General features: G+C 37.5%; 2 protein-coding genes and 1 non-coding gene across 6 annotated transcripts in view; all 3 read left to right on the top strand.

Annotated features, from left to right (window-relative positions):
• The first annotated feature begins 2,197 nt into the window (after nucleotides 1-2,197).
• On the top strand, nucleotides 2,198-6,995 carry haus4 (HAUS augmin-like complex, subunit 4). Its single transcript, XM_087788666.1, has 9 exons — nucleotides 2,198-2,336; nucleotides 2,779-2,918; nucleotides 4,078-4,209; nucleotides 4,285-4,425; nucleotides 4,992-5,088; nucleotides 5,166-5,311; nucleotides 5,836-5,966; nucleotides 6,285-6,353; nucleotides 6,756-6,995. The coding sequence occupies exons 1-9, from the start codon at nucleotides 2,282-2,284 to the stop codon at nucleotides 6,925-6,927; spliced, it is 1,083 nt and encodes a 360-aa protein (XP_087644792.1). The 5' UTR covers nucleotides 2,198-2,281; the 3' UTR covers nucleotides 6,928-6,995.
• A 1,439-nt stretch (nucleotides 6,996-8,434) lies between these two features.
• On the top strand, nucleotides 8,435-8,508 carry trnar-ucu (transfer RNA arginine (anticodon UCU)). Its single transcript has one exon. It is a non-coding gene; the product is annotated as a tRNA-Arg (tRNA).
• A 2,159-nt stretch (nucleotides 8,509-10,667) lies between these two features.
• Nucleotides 10,668-15,208, top strand: part of kirrel1a (kirre like nephrin family adhesion molecule 1a) — a 47,592-nt gene continuing 43,051 nt past the window's right edge. For 2 of the 4 annotated variants that reach the window (XM_087788662.1, XM_087788665.1), the window contains exon 1: nucleotides 10,668-10,916. In XM_087788662.1, coding sequence (XP_087644788.1) covers nucleotides 10,874-10,916 — 43 coding nt within the window. In that variant the 5' untranslated portion in view covers nucleotides 10,668-10,873. The remainder of the gene's footprint in view (nucleotides 10,917-15,208) is intronic. The other 2 variants (XM_087788663.1, XM_087788661.1) reach the window with 1 other exon arrangement.

Raw genomic sequence — 15,208 nt, 5'->3', positions numbered from 1 at the left:
GTCACTTTTAAGAACCGTTTTACGTGGTTTATTTTTCCCTTGGAGATACTTGGAAATAGTTCTGTGTTCTTGTGACTTATATACAAGCAAACGATACGTGAAAAGATAACACTTTGTATTGGTGAAGAAGGTCTAGAAAAAGGTTCCATTGGCAACACATATTAATATTAATACTTGTTATTCATTTACACCTTTATCCAATTTCCATCACAAGTAATATAATTTACTTAAAAACAAAAAGAAGTCTTCCTTCATGTTGACATATCTTTGGTTTATTGATCTTATGATGCTTCAATATTTTGTAATTCAGCCCATCTAGTATTTTTGCTGTTCCCAGAAACTCTTTACCTTTAGAAATTCCGTCACTACTTCCTGTCCACTGCAGTCAGACTGTTTCATTTAAGTTAAATCAGGACACACTCCCCGCAGTTTTTGCACTTTTTGTTAGGGTTGATCTTTTTTTGCCTGATTTTTATTTATATCATTATTGTATTCTACTCATCAGTATATTTTTATTATTTCATTTTTTATACAGTTTTCCTATTTTTGAATATGTGTACTAATGTGTACTAATATATTGTGTATATACAGTAGTTTGGTAACACTATTTAATACAATGCTTTTTCTTTGTTTTCACGATTATTAACCTCATACATTCTCACTGAACCCATCAACACTATGAATGAGTACATGTGGAATTGTGTACTTAACAAAAAAAAGGTGTGTAATAACTGAAAACTGGTCTTATATTCTAGTTTCTTCAAAGTATCATCCTTTTTCTCTGATGACTGCTATGCAGACTTTTGTCATTATTTTTATGACCTTCAAAATAGAGTCACCTGAAACGCCTTTTACTTCACAGGTGTGTCTTTTCAGGGTTACTGGTTGTGTTGTGCAGAAGTTAGGTTGATACAGCCCTATTGGACAACCTTATAAATTATTTTATGAAAATAACTAATCATCTAAGAAAATATGTGGCCATCATTACTTTTAGAATTTTTTAAACCATAATAAAAATCACTGAACTGAAGTGATAACTCAAATTGCCCCAATTTGGGGGGAATATATATATATATATATATATATATCAATCAATCAATCCTTTTCAAACGTTTAGTAATTAAACCACCTTTTTCCTTTTTTAAATATACTGTATATTTACAATCTCAGATAGCTTCTTAAATACAATTGTTACTAAAATGGACTATGTTCTGATCCACACTATTAACAGGTCTGATCCACACTGGACAAAAAATACTTCTACATCAATACAGCCAATGCAAGTTTTTTTCAAATAGGCTTTGTTTATTGTTTCTGCTTGAATTGCATCCATCACAAACTGAGGTGACAGAAGAAAACTAACCTCAAGACATTGAATGGCATGAACAGATTTGAGGAAACAGCTGAGGTGAGCCTAAATGAGGGGTCACAGGGTCAACAGGGGGAAGCTACTAAAAAGTTGACACCTTAAAGTTGGTTTGTTCCTTAATTGTTTTGATTTCCTTTTATGCAAGACAAGCCTGCACTCCCATTGAAAATAACATCATGGATCCATTTAAATAAGAGTTAACTATTTATTTTATATCTTATTATTATATGTTGTTTTATTTTGATTAATGATTAATTGATATGCCATTTTACCTTATCAATCTCTTTTTATTTCATTCATATTTTTATATTCTGTAATGCCACCACAACAAATGTGTGTGTTGTGTTTACCACACTGGCAATAAAGGTTTTCTGATTCTTATAAGGTTGTATTAACATTGAGCAACACACAAGAATTATTTTTTTTTTAAAAAGGTCATTTGGCTTGTTTCTGTATTTACATTATATTATCTTCTCTCTGTTAAAAAAAATGTAATTGGGTTCATCATGGCGTAGACTGTATCAAATATTAAGACCAGGAACATTTATCTTTTATTAATACATTTTGAGCTAAATAGTAGATGTTTTTGTTTGATACAAAACCTCATTGATCAGTTCTTTCATGCACAAAATCCTCACAGTGAGTAAAACAAATGTTTTTTTGCATTATATTTACAATATTGTTACATAGTAGTGGATCGTCTTGAGTGCGTGTACCCAAGTTATCGCGAGACCCACTGAAGATCCCGTTTAGTAGAAATACCACGTGGTTTGACCGACCAATCCACACAGCAGCTGGCGGCGCGCGGGTATTCGACCAGGAAGAGAACGTGCTGTTGTTGTTATTATGGACACAAACTATTGACGAACGTGTATTTGGAGTAAAACTACGAGTCCGTTTGATTTAAAAATAATGTCTGGCCTCATCGAGTCCACGTTTGGGGACGAAGAAAATCTTCACCAGCAGGGCAAGTCACCATCACACGTCATAGCAGTATTTATGTTGACATTAGTAGTATCTTCTTTACGACCAATAATGAACTGTATTTACAAAATAATTGAAATGTAGTTTCCTTTAGGAGTTTTATTTAATTTAAATTAACCATGGGTGTTTATAAAGTCAGTTGTGTCACGTATTATTTTCAGTTGCCGTTTACAAACTACATCCTTGTCACTTATTGGACTTTCAGACTTAAAGATGCCACAAAACATTCAGAAAGTAAAATTAATAAATAAGAAAGTAAGAGTTTTATGTGTACAGCGCAAATTGAAGATAAAGGGAGTTTGTAAATTCGAGATTAAGAAAAAACATTTTTCAATTCAACTCATGGCCATATTGACGTCTGCAAATCCACAAATGAACCAGTTTTTGTTTGCTTATCTTGTCTTTTTTTTTCTTCTTCTACTCAGTCCTGGCCTCTTTCCCTCTGTGTGACCTGATGGAGAACGACCTGATCCATAATCCTCAGTTCTGCAAACTCTTGGCCACTCTCTCGGAACACGTGGATGTAACTGGACTCACGGTGCCACTGAAAAATGAGCTGGAGAAGGTAAACGCACAGTCAAGAGTAAATGGACGTAAACATCAGAAAAATAATATTGGCGGAGATTCTTTTCTCATTGATTCTCAACCTCGCTCTGTGAGGCATTAGTTACCGGCCCGCACAAATAAATAATTACTGTATATGATTTCATTTTCTTTTGATTGTTGCTGTCTGTCTGAAAGGTGTATTTTTCAAGCTCTAAACATTCATGTCATGATATTTTTCTTTTTTTGTTTTTTATCTGAAGATTTTTCTTTGAATAAAACGCTACGCGGTGCGGGGACTCCTTAAAGTCAAATCAGATAAGCTCTCGTAACATATTAATCGCTTGAGGGCATTTTTCAGTTTTCTTTCTAACAAATAAAAGGCAACGTCAAATAATATTAATGTGACAGGACTTGAAGGATACTATTTTACCAACCTTTTACATTTCTGTAATTTCTTCGTAATCTAATATTGGAAATGTTCGGTTTGTAGTTTGTGGTATTGCTATTTATTCATAAAAATGTTTCTCTAATTTAACAATACTGTCTTGAAATAGGATTTAATAAGATTAAATAATAAAGAAGAATAAAGAAACAAGACAATTTATATCATTTCTGTTTTATTGATTATTATCTGATAGATCTGTTGTTTAACGTTAACCTGTCACAAAATGCTTGTTACAATCAAGTTTACTCAAAAAATAATCCTGCAAACTAGTTAAAAAGAGTGAAACACAAACTCCATTGTGTTCCAAAGCTCTTGCCGACTCGGCGTTATGCTGATATGTATTTGTCTTGCACTTAACTCTCACTTATTTTTTTTGCCGATCATGCTATTCAGATATAAACAAAAAAAAATAAATGAAGGTTGGCTCTTGAATAAAATATCCTTAAACTGAGTTGAGTTTAAATAATTACATTTACATAAAGAGGTCGGGGACACCTGATGCATCTCATGCCTTTAACAAATGTATTTTGTCTAAAACTAATAAAGATATTTGAAATTAAAGTTGTAAAGAATGCTCGAAGGCACAGAAATTTTCATAAGAAATGCAAATAAAAAAACTCATCTTGATTGACTTTAAGCATTGTGTAGTAGGGCTTCATGTTCAGCGAAGGGGTTCTGATAATATGGTACTGGTTCGTCTAAGACTTAGAGTAAACTGGCTTCTCTTTTTCAGGCGGAACAGAAGCTTTGGACTCAACGGCGTCACTGGCTGCGCTCTGAGGTTCTCTACAGAGGTCTGCAGGAGATGATCCAAGAACACTGTGTCAGGAAGCACCACGACATTCGTCCACCGGATCAGAACCAAGTACACAAGAGACTGTGGTGATTTTTGGTTGTTCGGGTGACGATCTAAAGAGCTCGACGATGTGTCTGTCTGCAGCTGTGTGAGACGCTCGAGAGGAGCCTCCTCGTCGCTCAGTGTGTCAGACGTCTGGATCCCAGCAACACCACGGACCAGGATCGGCCCAATGTCCTGGGATTGGACCGTCAGCAAGTCTTGGAGTTGATGCCTCCTGAGACAGTAGGGCTACATGTCCTCTCGTAACAAAGTAGCATCTTGATCCACAAGACAAGCTAGAAAAATGCATTTCCAGAAGAAAATGCAGTGCGAATGCTGACCCTGCTTTGGTGTGGAAGTAGTAGTGGAATTAGTAGTAGTATTAATAGAAGTAGTCGTGGAATTAGTAGTAGTATTAGTAGAAGTAGTCGTGAAATTAGTAGTAGAAGTATTAGTAGAAATAGTAGAAAAGTAAAAGTAGTAGTAGAATTAGAAGAAAAAGTAGAAATAGTAGAAAAGTATAAGTAGTAGTAGTAGTAGTGGAAGGAGTTGAAACATGAGTTAAAGATTTCCCATTCATTGAAATGAATGGGGTAGAAAAAGAGGAATAAAAGAGAGAGTGGAAGAGATAAAAGAAAGCTAGAACATAGCCCGTGTTTCGGAAACGGGCTAAATTGATCAAAGTTTGAACGGTTCAAATCGGATAAAAATTGTGTAAGGAGAAGACGGTTTAGGTCAGAAGAAAACAGGATCTCAATCGTGTGAATGCTTCCCAGCATTCACACAATGAATACATTGTCGATGTCCAGGAGGTGCGAAGGATGAAGCAGATTATCCCCAGAGAACTGGAGAAACACCTGAAGAAGAAATGCTTGACTCTCCTCTGCTACTGTGTGCCCGACTGCGGTAGGAATCGAGAGTCGTTGGACTTTTTAACGACCTAATTGCGGTCATTGTCACCCAGTTGTTCTTCTTGACCCCAGAGGGCGAGAACGAAGGTCAGAAGAGCAGCAGGGTGTCTCACCTGTCGGCTCAGCTGGACCAGGACAGGAAGAGAGCAGAGAAGCTGTCAGAGACGTGTCGAAACAACCGAGTCCAGCTGCAGAGACAGATGCAGCTCTACCTCTCCGTGAGTCGTTGGAACTGATTTGGTTGTTTTTTTTACAACATTTCACACTTTTTTTATATTGTGTGCTACAGCAGAGTGAGATGTTTATTATCTCTTTCATTTTATTAGATATTTAGAAAGAAGAGAGGGATGTATGGCTATATTTGTTAGTTATTTTAGATTATTTATATATTAGGCAGTAATGTGTATTGTTTTGATGGTTTTTTGTGTTAGTTTTACTTGAAATAAATGAGTTATTTGTCCAATAAAGAGGAAAAATTAAACCACATTAAGTAAGTTTATCGATGGAGAGATGTAGAGAGATATCATTTAAAAAATGTTAGAATGAAAGTTTATTATAACTAATTTTGGACTACTTTAAGTACTAAAGTATTGTATATTTGATCAAAGATGCAGTACTGACATTATCGAAGTAAAAATTAAAAAGATGATTTTTTTTTTCCTTTTACTGCTTCTTGACATGTTTAAAATGAATCTTTTTTCCTTTTTTTTGAAATAAAACATTTTGTGTGTTCCTCACGTAGGAGTTGCTGAAGTGCATTCAGATGCTGCAGGATCTGATTCTGGACCACAAACTGAAGATCCAATCAGACTTGGAGAAGAAGAAGTTGGAATATTTTGAAGGAAAATGTGAATTAGTTCTTCAAAAGATCAAGTATGTCTTCATTCACTGTGTTCATTTGATTTCCTATCATGTTTGTGACCTCTGTTTAATTTATATTTCTCAACTACCATATATTTCAGACTATAGAGGGCACTTAAAATCCTTTAGTTTACTTAAACAGGGCACCTTATGTATAAAGTCTAGTTATACTTGCATTTAATACATTAAAATCTGTCCAAAATGTTGGTAGGCGAGGGACCACCCCAAGTATTGTGCCTTTATAGTAGAATTTCTCCTCATGGTACATTCAGATTTTAAAATCATTTTTTACAAATCGCTGTGAACATAAATGTGTGTCTTTAATTGAAGGACGGAGATGGTTGAATTGCAGTTGGAGACGTACACTCCCGACACCATATCTGCTCACAGGAAGATCAGGTGAGACTCCTTCATTCAATTTCAATCAAATCAATCAAAAAAAATCTTGTGTGTATAGATATATATACAGTATATATATATATTTGTATTAAAACATGTTAGTATGTAATAAGGACTATAAATGACACAAATTTATAACTTATTTTTAAATAATAATTATGTCCACACTGAGAAATGTACAAATGCATGATTAAATAAAAGGAATGGTAAAAATGTACAATTAAATAAAGTTTAAATGTGTATACACAAAAAAGGCAACATTATTTGCCTAAATACCTTCGTATTTTGTATTCATGCATTCATTTTATTTATTTTTATAAGGAATTTACGTCCTTCATACACTGAAACTTTATTTACTACCATGAAGCTGCGTGTTGATGCTGTTTCCTTGCCTGCCGACAGGGGGCAGCTCGAATCTCAGTTGAAATCCTGTCAGGAGGAGAAGCGCTCGGTGGAGATCAAGTTGGCCTCCTTTGAGATTTTGGGGAAAGAGTTTGAAGCTCTGGCAGAGGAGTATTCCCGCCTGCAGCGAGAGATTGAGATGAAGAAGTGGGCACTGAAAGAACTTTGCTAGAAACTTTATGTTAAAAATCTGCTTGTACGTCTGAATGTGTTAATTGACGAATAAAACGTAAGAAACTACATGTACCTTTACTCATACCTCAGTGTCGTGTTGGGTCAGAATCTTCCTGCGTATCCTTACATTTAAAAAAAAAAATGCATTTAATTCATTAATCTAAAAGTAAGACTCTAATTCACATTAAAATCTCTTGAATCAAATTTTCAAAAGTCTTAAAAATGACCACAGGAGGATTTTTATGTTGGTTTCAGATCTCAAATATTTTGGTAATTTTTATTTATTCCTCAAATAATTTACAGAATAACTTGCAATAAAAATAGCGGAACGAACAAATCAGTGAAGAGGCTGCAGTAGGTTTTTTGTTTTTTTTAATTCAGCACGATGGGCATAAGGGAAGTTTGTTTTTTTAGTGGACTAAAAAGTTATGTTAAAATAAACATTTGGGTAAAATTATCCCTATAACTTATGTAATTAATGTGTAATTCTGGTTGCTTTTCATGTTTTGGGCTTGAATTTAATTTATTTTTTTTTATTTTTTTTTTCAAATTTTGTTTAAAAAGCTTAATACTTAACTGTAGAAACCCTACTTGAAAATAAAATGTAACTATAACATCCACCTCCCGGGGGGCAAATAAGAAGATAGAAACTGACTCCTTCATCAAAGTATCAACAGTTAGAAATCATACATTTCATTCTTTAGAAAATATCATCAGTCGCCTTTATGAATTAATTTTTCTCGTGTCCCACTGCAGTAACTAATACAAACTATACGTGACACATTGGTTTCAATGCACAAATTTAAACTTGCACAATTATTAAATCTTAATCTTAAAGAACCCAGCAGTTGCTTAGTAGGACAGTACAATGTCTAGAGAAGATATGTGAATCAAATTCCAGTGCAGATTATTGTTGTTTTTGTTACTGAGCCTGTATCTCCAGATGACCATTCGCCTCATGTCTTGAATATTAATGTAGAATATATTGAGTTCATCGCAGTCACTGGTTCAAATGGATGATGCAAACGTGTTGTAACTTCCCTCTGTCCACAACACTCATCCACGTGCTGATGCGATCACATGACCACTTGGAAAAAGAGTAAATCACTTTACCATTCAGAATCGACCAAGTTATCCTCGTATATAACGAAAATAAAGGAACGTTTTCTGCTAAATTGTGAAACCGTTATGCGTTGGAGTATTCTTGTGTGTAAAGTTATATTATTCCGCGTTGTGTTTCCTTTTAGAATAAAAGCCTCTCGTTCGGATCTATCGAATCGGCTTTTATTTTGGTAGGTTAAATTTGTGTTTCCGGTTACATGGCGAAAACTTGGCAACGACTTCCTGCGATGGGGGGCGGAACAGCACCCTCTGGTGGCCAGAGGTGGAATTTCCAAGATGGCCGCTAAGACTGGTCCTGATGCTGCAGAGAGCGTTGCAGCCTCCGATGACGACGATGATGCGCGGGTTCAAAGAGAATTTCTGCACATAGTGTTCACGGCGCAGTCTCTGTGGCGCAATGGAATAGCGCGCTGGACTTCTAATCCAGAGGCTCCGGGTTCGAGTCCCGGCAGAGATGATTCACTGTGTGGCCTTCACGGCAGACCTGCGGTCATTTTTTTGATGGTCACCATCTTTTTTTAAATAACGGAGGATGGAGCGAAGGCGTCGGTTCAGCATCAGAAGAAAGTATCATCATCTTCCTCTTTTCATCCTTCCCTTCAATCACATCAGTGGAATCAAAGTTTATCACAAAACCAGGTGTTTTGATTTTAAAAGTAATAATTCCAGGCATCATGTGACAGAAACAAAACATTTTTGTCGTCTTTACAAGTGAATCAACATCACAGTGACAATCACCAAACATGCTTCTCAATGATGCAACCGCCATTTTGTGGAGGTTTATAAACGCACAATTGATTTAAAATAATAACGTTTGCACACAAACCAAATGAATGATGATGAGAGTCGGTATTTAACATTACAACCGGAAGTGAAATTAACGGTAAATTTCAACAAGAAGAATCTCAGAGAAGTTAATATTTAAAACAAACAAAGCCAAGTTAAAACTAATAATAACAATAATAATTCAACGTCATTATGTTAGTCGGGTCAACATCAATGAGTAGATTGAGCAACAACAAAAACTCTTATTCACACTTCAGCGATTATTCATTTTCATCATAAAAAACAACAGGTTAAGTAAGTAAGTAATTTGTATTTATATAGCGCTTTTCCAGACCAGGGTCACAAAGCGCTTAAACAATCAAAACAATACTAGTATAAAATATATACTTTAAAGATCAAGATAACACTGAGAACAACACAGGAGTCTGAGAAAATCAAGGAACAGCCTGAACAAATACAAATGTTGGCGTGTTTTAACTCCATCTAAAGTAAAGTACGTGCTGCCCATTGATATTCCGTCGGGATTTAGTCGATAATGCGAAATATTGACGAATAAAAACCCCATGATTCCCTCGCGCTCTTTTGAGCGCCATGTTGCAGTTACAAATACAATCACCAGAGGGCGCTCCAACATCTATCATCCATCATCCCCTTGCGTTTTCCCTCCATGGATTTGAGGTCTTGAAAACTCAAATGACTCCATCAAGCGCTGACTGACGCTGAAGTCCATCTGTTTTGCATACGTATTCTCTCTCTGTGACGTCATCGTCCACGTCATCCTTTTTTTTTTTATCCATCAAATTGTGACAGATTGTACATCAATGGTTTCTGAAGGTAAACCAGGTGAATGACGGTCATTTATTATAATAAACAACGTTACTGGTGAAGACTTAGTGACGCAGAAAGAGTTGGCGAGTATTGTTTTGTGTGTCGTTGTTCGTGTCTCTTGTGTACTTTTCTAAATGTTACCGACGAGCGCGAGCCAGGACGGAGCGCGAGGGGGGCGGGGCTGTGGTTGTGCTGACGTCAGAGAGGAGAGGGAGGAATGCGCCGGAGAAGCTGATGTCAAGCGCGAGGTGTTGCGGCCACAACGGAAGTGGAACGTTGTCCTCATTTTATAGCAGTAGGACATTTTACCAACAAAAACTGACTCCATTAGGATTAATTATAGTTGCCTTATCAATAACTGAAGGCGTTACATCATATGTATTGTTACTATTGTTTGTGGCACTGATGTGTGCGCCCACTATTTTGCCCAAAATTCTTATTTTATTTTTTATTTATTTTTTATTGGAAAAAAAACAATTTCAATAAATCAATAAAGTTCTGCCTTACCTTACCTTACCTTACCTTATTTGTGTTCAATTATTGTAGAAACTTGCTTCTTTGAAAATAAATTATAATGAAAAACATTATATTCTGTGACTGTCGTGAGGGGCCGTCAAGCCAAATAAGGGACTAAAGATAAATCACAAAATAAACCTTAATATGCTGGTAATGTATTTATAAACATTTTGTTTTAAATAAACTAATAGAAAATAACTTTTATTTCTAAATATGACCTCAATATTTACTCAAATTATTTTGAGGGGCACAAAAACAGAGTTAATACAAGCATAAAAATACATTATTTGTATTATCTATCAGAAATAGTCACTACATGTTCTACTCATTGGGGGCCGCATAAACACGGTGAAAGGGCCCCCCCATGTCTGCAGTAGCCATCGCGCAGAGTTAATTTTATTTTGAAAATCTCCACCGGATGTTCTCGCATCCACCACCGTTCGTCAGTGTTCAGGAGCGCAGCGGCGGCAGAGAGAAGCGAGAGTCGCCGAGGAGTGAAGATCCAAACACGGGGGGCAGAGACTGAGATGGTGTGAGACCCTCAGAGTCCACTGCGAACAAAAGCAAAAAAACAGGATTTACTCGCGTCACCTTCGTCATCCGTGCTGTTGTCGTTGTTGTTGTCACCGCGTTCTTTGATGCGCTCCTCACGGAACCGAGAGCCCACAACGGACTTCTTGGTCGGTTGAACCATGAAGAGGCTGCTGACTCTCCTGCTGCTGACTTTCCACACCGGTGAGTAGGACCCCCCGAACCCACGTCACCCCCCCCCCCCCCCACCAGGTGGTTCTTCATCTTCATCCTCAACCACGAGTGTGTGTTGCACGAGTCCACCTTTTTCTCCGCAGCATGTGTGTCTTTTCAAGCGACGGTTGCTGGTTCTACTACGACCCTCAACACCCCCCCCCTTACCCACCCTCGCCCCCCCCACACACGACTCAACGGGTGCAGAGGACGTGACAGGAATGACAGTGTTCTCCTGAGCCACCACCTTCATCATCATCATCATCATCTTCCTCCTCACTCGTCTGCTCGTACCTGTCCCACTACGCCCTCTAACACCCCCCCCCCCCCCTCACACACACACACACACACACACAGGATCCACCGCAGCATCTCTTTGTACCTGTGTGCGGGGGGAGGAAGGAGGGGGGGCAGGTATGGGGATGCTGTTGCTAGGCGACACAATGATGGAGGGAGAGAGAAGAGGATGCTTGTGGTTCCTTCAGAGCGACCTGTTTGCATATAGAAGTGTGTGTCCTCCATTGTCTACCTCGCCTGTCCATCATAGGTAGGAGGCGTGTCCGAGGGTGGATGTTGGGGGGCGGGCGGGGGGGGAGAGAAAGGTACACGGATAATAAAGGGATGATGTCACCTTTATCCGCCAGACTAAAGGTGCGAACGTGTGACATGGACCCCCCTCAAGTCGGAGGCTCTCGCCCACAAACTGACCCCCTTTATTTTTGCTTCTTTTTTTTTTTTACCCCATTAACTTTGAGTCTTTGTTGTGAGTCCGAGTGTGTAAATGCCTCGGAAGGCGTTTGTGTTTTTGTTCGTTGTGACACAAAGAGGAGGAAGGAAGGATGGGCCGACCAAAAAAAAAAAGAAACATCTTATCTCCTCATCTCGCCACGGAGCGAGTGTGTAATTTACAAGTGCTAATGAGAGGATGCTTGTTAGCGCAGACGCTAATTTGGACTGCATCACCAAATATTTGGATTTTTTGTTGTTGTTGTTGTAGAAGCTCCCAGTGAAACCTGAAGCAGAGGAAAAATAAATATTAAACTATTTTCTTACCGAGAAAAAATCCTCACTGGGACAATGAATGTTCATCCGGCGCTAAGATCGGTTCTTTCGGTAGCGGGAGAAAACAAAAAGAAGGCTGGACACCGGTCCCCGAAACAACATTACGTCATTTATATCACGAAGAATATCTGTAGTAGCCATACTTACACATACAGTGATAGTGTAGTAACAAGGATATATGTGTAGTATTGTCCAGTACTTGACTCTGGTGTTGCAGAATTTACAGACCACATGACTCTTGACGAAGTTGTAACTGCTTTCATTTGTCTTCAAAACAAAATATGTCCAAACATCAGCTTTAAAAGCTGCTGGAGTCACTGTATCCTCTCGTCCTCAGTCGTAACTGCTTTCATTTGTTTTCAAACCAAAATATGTCCAAACATCAGCTTTTTTAAAAGCTGCTGGAGTCCCTGTATCCTCTCGTCCTCAGTCATCGCCGGGATTATCGCTTCAGGTGCGGAGGACGTAATTACTGCTGCCATCTAGAGGCCGGACTTTTAATCGTAAAATAAAAACAAAACAGCGGTGGAATATATGAATGCCAATTGTAAATAGTTATAATTAAAATTAAAACCGATTTAGTTTATTTTAAACACACTTCGTTGGAAATTAAAGCGTTAAATAAGTATGTTGAAAATAAAATGATTTAAAAGCCAAAAACAATAAATACATATAAAAAAAAAGACACCGATCTGTTGAGTATTGATTGAAACTGTATTGTGAAAAGAAATTGCAATGTTTAAATATATATATATATATATATATATATATATGTGTGTATATATTTTTTAACTCGCATCATTGTATCTCTCGCTTTTGTTAATGAAATATTGTATGCTATAAAATAAGAGCTGAGCTAAAAGGAAACTACTTATGTTTGTAAACCTTCTCATGACTCTCAAAATTCAATTGTTAATAGGAGCCAGTTGTTAGACTTGTGGAGAGATGTGGTACTGGAAGAAATATTTATATATAACTTATAAGTTGATTTGTGTATTTTTTTTGTGCAATTGTTCTGGGTAAAGATGACAACGTTCGCAGTAATACAAGGTCATTAGATGTCTTTATATAAAAAAGAAAACGTGGCGGCGATGATTCTCACACAAGTGTTTGCAGTAGTAAAGACAGAGAAGGTCGACATCTCTACGCCGACTTTTATCCTCTTCGCTCGACATGTTTCCCTCACAAGACTCATCGCCGCATCAGACCTACACACTCCGCCACATATAGACGCCAACATGTGTGTGTGTGTGTGTGTGAGGATTATCGGAGGTGCCTGGAGTTGCACCGCTAACCTCTCCATTACCAGCCGCCCACTCTTCTCCAGAGACATTTCAACCCTCGGCCGGAGAAGCGTGAAAAATGACAGAGAAGATGAATCATGAAGGCTTCATCATCGCGATTAAACATTTTACGCATTCCTGAGGTTTGACGTTCCCATCCAAACAAATTCAATTCTTTCCGCCTTCGGTCTTTGAAGCGAGACAATGCGTGAAGCACGCAAGCCAAATATTGCGCGTCACGGAAGAAGATGTTTTTTTTTCTTGCTGCCACGAATCTTAAAAATCTCCCGAAAAATCCGTCACGATAACAGAAATAAGCCTCTTTAAAATCACATCGTGAAGCATCGTTTTTTTCATCCAATAATGAAATATTTCGATTATGTGTGTTTATTTTTGGACGACAAACAACCATGACCATCAAGTGAACGCTTTTGTCGTCGAAAACGAGTGAAATTTGAATGATTACTTTGTGATATTTGACATAACAAATGTTTTATCCGTTATACAGAGACTTCCAATAACATCAAAACTGCCGTCGGAGCGGAAAAGGAATTTGATGGCAGATCAATCTTTATTGATCATTTTTAATGTCGATAGATATTCTATTATTGACAACATCACACTTCCTGTCACTCAGAGTTCGGCCCACGACGTGCGGATCGATGAACATATTCAATACTGTTTCATATCCACAAGTCAAATTGAGGATGGAATATTGCTAATTCAGTAGCCTAACTAGCATGTTAGCTAGCATGTTGGTAACTGCTAATATGATCTTTTCTAATAAAAAAAAAGAAAAGTAAATTAGCCTAGTGGTTAGCCACATAATTGCTCCAACTTTTTAAAACAAAGTTAGCTTCAACCAGACAAGAGCTTAGCATAGTAATGTTGACGCTACAAGTTGTACGACGTGCTAACGGCTGGAATGAATTTACGACGTGAATGTAGGCAAACTTTACACAGTAGTGCTGCCGTTAAGTCTCTATACAGAGTCGATGTGAGTCACGGGAAGGTCGGGGGTTGACGTGGAAGACGGTGAACAGGATGCTAGCTGTGCTTTTGTAGCTGCGCTGAGTATGTGCTTATTAATGCCCCTGAGATCAACTTAGTTCACACAAAATTCAAACTCATTTTCTACTCACCCTCATGTCGACTAAGAGTTGGGATTATTTTTAGAGTAATCTGTTCCTCTTTAGAGTTATAGACAAAAATGTTTGTTCATTTTAATGTAGCAACTGGAGCCTCAGTTGTCTTCGTCTTCGTCCAAAAAAAACACTTAAAAACTTCCAAATACCTCCATAGTGCTCGTCTGTAACGTCCATCTTGTATTGAAGCGTCGACATGAGGGATTGTTTGGGAAAAACTTAAAAAAGTCTATATTTTATGCTCGTTTGTAGCAGAAGTTTAAATAATAACTAGCGCCTCCAGAGCTTGTGGAGGTATTTGGATGTTTTTAAGTGTCTTTTTGGACGCAGATGAAGCCAATTGAGCTCCATTCGCTACATTAAAATGAACAAACATTTTTGTCTATAACTCTAAAAAGAACAGATTACTCTGAAAATAATCCCAACTCTTAGTCGACATGAAGCTGAGTAGAAAATGAGTGAAGTTTGAATTTTGGGGTTCTTAAGGCATTTTTATTTGTTCAGGCTTTTCCTTGATTTTCTGGAACTCCTCTGTTTTTCTCAGTATTATCTTGAGCTTTAAAGTATATACTTTATTGAGTATTGTTTTGATTGTTTAAGCGCTTTGTGACTCTGGTCTGGAAAGAGCGCTATATAAATACAAATTACTTACTTACTTACTTAATAGGATTCAGCTGTTACTGTAGAAGAAACCCACTTGTTAAGTGCACTTAATTTTGAACTGGCATTTGAGTGGTTGTTTAAAAGTTAGAGTCAAAGTTGGAAGTGTTTAAATTTGGCAGCGTCGCAGTAT

Source organism: Callionymus lyra, chromosome 4 (genome assembly GCF_982586985.1).
Source record: "Callionymus lyra chromosome 4, fCalLyr1.hap1.1, whole genome shotgun sequence".
In the NCBI taxonomy this organism is placed as follows: domain Eukaryota; kingdom Metazoa; phylum Chordata; class Actinopteri; order Syngnathiformes; family Callionymidae; genus Callionymus; species Callionymus lyra.
This window is presented reverse-complemented; position numbering and strand designations above follow the sequence as displayed.

Bases quoted from the DNA above. Each gene is read 5' to 3' on its own strand.
- haus4 (XM_087788666.1), top strand. From the start codon at position 2,282: ATGTCTGGCCTCATCGAGTCCACGTTTGGGGACGAAGAAAATCTTCAC. The intron at 4,210-4,284 runs GTACACAAGAGA...GTCTGTCTGCAG, and splicing joins GTCCACCGGATCAGAACCAA to CTGTGTGAGACGCTCGAGAG. The intron at 5,312-5,835 runs GTGAGTCGTTGG...TTCCTCACGTAG, and splicing joins AGATGCAGCTCTACCTCTCC to GAGTTGCTGAAGTGCATTCA.